We start from the raw sequence: 2,116 nt of genomic DNA, 5'->3' as shown, positions 1-2,116 counted from the left end.
TGCAATAACCGTCCGGGACGGATATGGCTGCAGCAGAGGCTTGCATGAGCTATGTGGTTATGTAGCATTGCCTCAGAAAATTTTCAAGTGCTGAATAAATTGTTCGGGACAGATTGCACTACAAGGGAGGTTTGTGTGACTTGTATGCCTTCCCTGCTGCTGCAAGTTCCGTCCGAGACAGATTTCACTGTAGTAGAGGCTTGCTCAAGCCATATAGGATTGTATCATTACCACAGAAATTTGTTCAAGGAGTGAAAAAACTGTCCGGGACAGATTACGCTGCATGGAAGGCCGTATCACTTCTATGCCTTCCCTCCAGCTAAAATTTCCGTCCAGGACGGACCACACTGCAGTAGAGGCTGGTCTCAGCTATGTGAGTGAGAGCCTTCACTCAAAAACCCGTCCAGGAAGGATTACAGTGCAAGGAACACCTATAGAACTGGTGTGGCAAGACTGCTCAAGCAATCTCTGTCTGGGAAGTATTACGCGGCAAGGATGGCTTGCTTCAAGTAAGTGTGTGAGCTTTCCCACTGAAAAAACAGTCTGGGAAGGATTACACTGCAGAAAGAGACCATAGAACTCATATGCCAGCCCTGCTACAGCACTTTCCGTCTAGGAAGGATTACACTGCAGTGAAGGCTTACCTCTGGAGTGCAACAGAGATGCATAATCGAAAAATCCGTCCAGGACGGAACACACTGCAGTGAAGGCTTGCCTCAGCTACTGAAGTGGGTATCCGTACGAAGAACAATCCGTCCGGGACGGATTACACTGCATAAATTGAGCAGCACCCTTATAACAGTAAATATAGCTCACAAGATGGCTATCTGAAACACATCACCGTGAAACTACTATCACAGCTATGCGAAGTGAGAACTTGCGAGGTACAGGTCATTCCCCAACATACTTCGGTCAGTGCTCTCCTAGCATTCTTAATAAAGTATTGCCTAAGGGAATCCACGAGTTGTATTGCCTAGCCAGAAGATGTTGAGATGAATAGTTGAACAAGGGCATAGATCAAAGACATCTACAAGCTTCTGAGGGTTGTTTGGTAGCAATAATTCCCTAACAAGAGAAGAGGGATACATAGATAAATGACCTAGCTACCTGCGTCCCGATGCTACGTAGTAGCATCGCTTTTTTCGACGGAGCGCCTAACGGGGCCCCCATACCCTTGTGAGCATCTTCATTTGAGAGACCCCCAAAAAAAGGGCTCTCCGAGGCACACACTTAGCGCATGCACAAACGAACTTAACTAGCAAACGAACTTACTGTGCTCGGAACCCACAAGAAACGAACTTACTGAGAGAAACGAACTTAAGCCTAGAAACGAACTTACAGTGAGAAACGAAACTAACGCAAGAAACGAACCTACGATGAGAAACAAACTTACTGCACGAAACGAACTTACGCTGAGAAACGAACTTACGCTGAGAAACAAACTTACTGTAGGAAACGAACTTACTGTAGGAAACGAACTTAACATAGTCCAAGTGAGGAACCAACTTACTTTAGTCTACGCATATACTACAGTAGGTGTGCTCCCCCGACACGAAGAAACGCACTCAACGGAAGAAACGAACTTACTGTAGTCTACCCGTATACACATTTGAGTATGTTCATCAGACGTGCAGAAACGAACTTACACCCTGAAACGAACTTACCACCAAAAGTGATCTTGTACACATATTCAGACCCACTTACGAGCTGGGGCTGGTTTCATGATCCACAGGGTCATCTACAATCACAGGCAACCATACGACCCAGACACCGTTCCGCATAACCACTTCTATTAGACATACCATACAATTCAAGAGGCAAGCTGACCAGCTGAGAGCAGCTCACGCGTGAGCTGCTGCTTACATACACAGGCACCGAAACGAACTTAACAGAGGAAACGAACTTACTGTAGAAAACAAAACAAAAACGAAGTTACTCACACAAGATCATTTACCACGAGCAAAAGGTCAAGGCAACAGCAAAGTGAACTTATACTCTGAACCGAACTTACCACCAAAAGTGACCTTGTACACATATCTCACGAGCTGTGGCTGGTTTCATGATACATAGGGTCGTCTACAATCACAGGCAGTCATACGACCCAGGTGCCATGCTG

At 45.9% G+C, this 2,116-nt stretch overlaps 1 protein-coding gene across 1 annotated transcript; it reads left to right on the top strand.

Annotated features, from left to right (window-relative positions):
* Nucleotides 1–304: 304 nt before the first annotated feature.
* STEHIDRAFT_156669 (uncharacterized protein) lies at nucleotides 305–707 on the top strand (the record flags this gene model as incomplete). The annotated part of the gene is made up of 3 exons (XM_007304009.1): nucleotides 305–373; nucleotides 438–509; nucleotides 603–707. The coding sequence occupies 3 exons, from the start codon at nucleotides 305–307 to the stop codon at nucleotides 705–707; spliced, it is 246 nt and encodes an 81-aa protein (XP_007304071.1).
* Nucleotides 708–2,116: the final 1,409 nt, after the last annotated feature.

The sequence above is a fragment of the Stereum hirsutum genome (genome assembly GCF_000264905.1).
Source record: "Stereum hirsutum FP-91666 SS1 unplaced genomic scaffold STEHIscaffold_7, whole genome shotgun sequence".
Classification (NCBI taxonomy): domain Eukaryota; kingdom Fungi; phylum Basidiomycota; class Agaricomycetes; order Russulales; family Stereaceae; genus Stereum; species Stereum hirsutum.
Note: the sequence above shows the minus strand (reverse complement) of the source record. Positions and strands in the feature narration are given on the sequence as shown.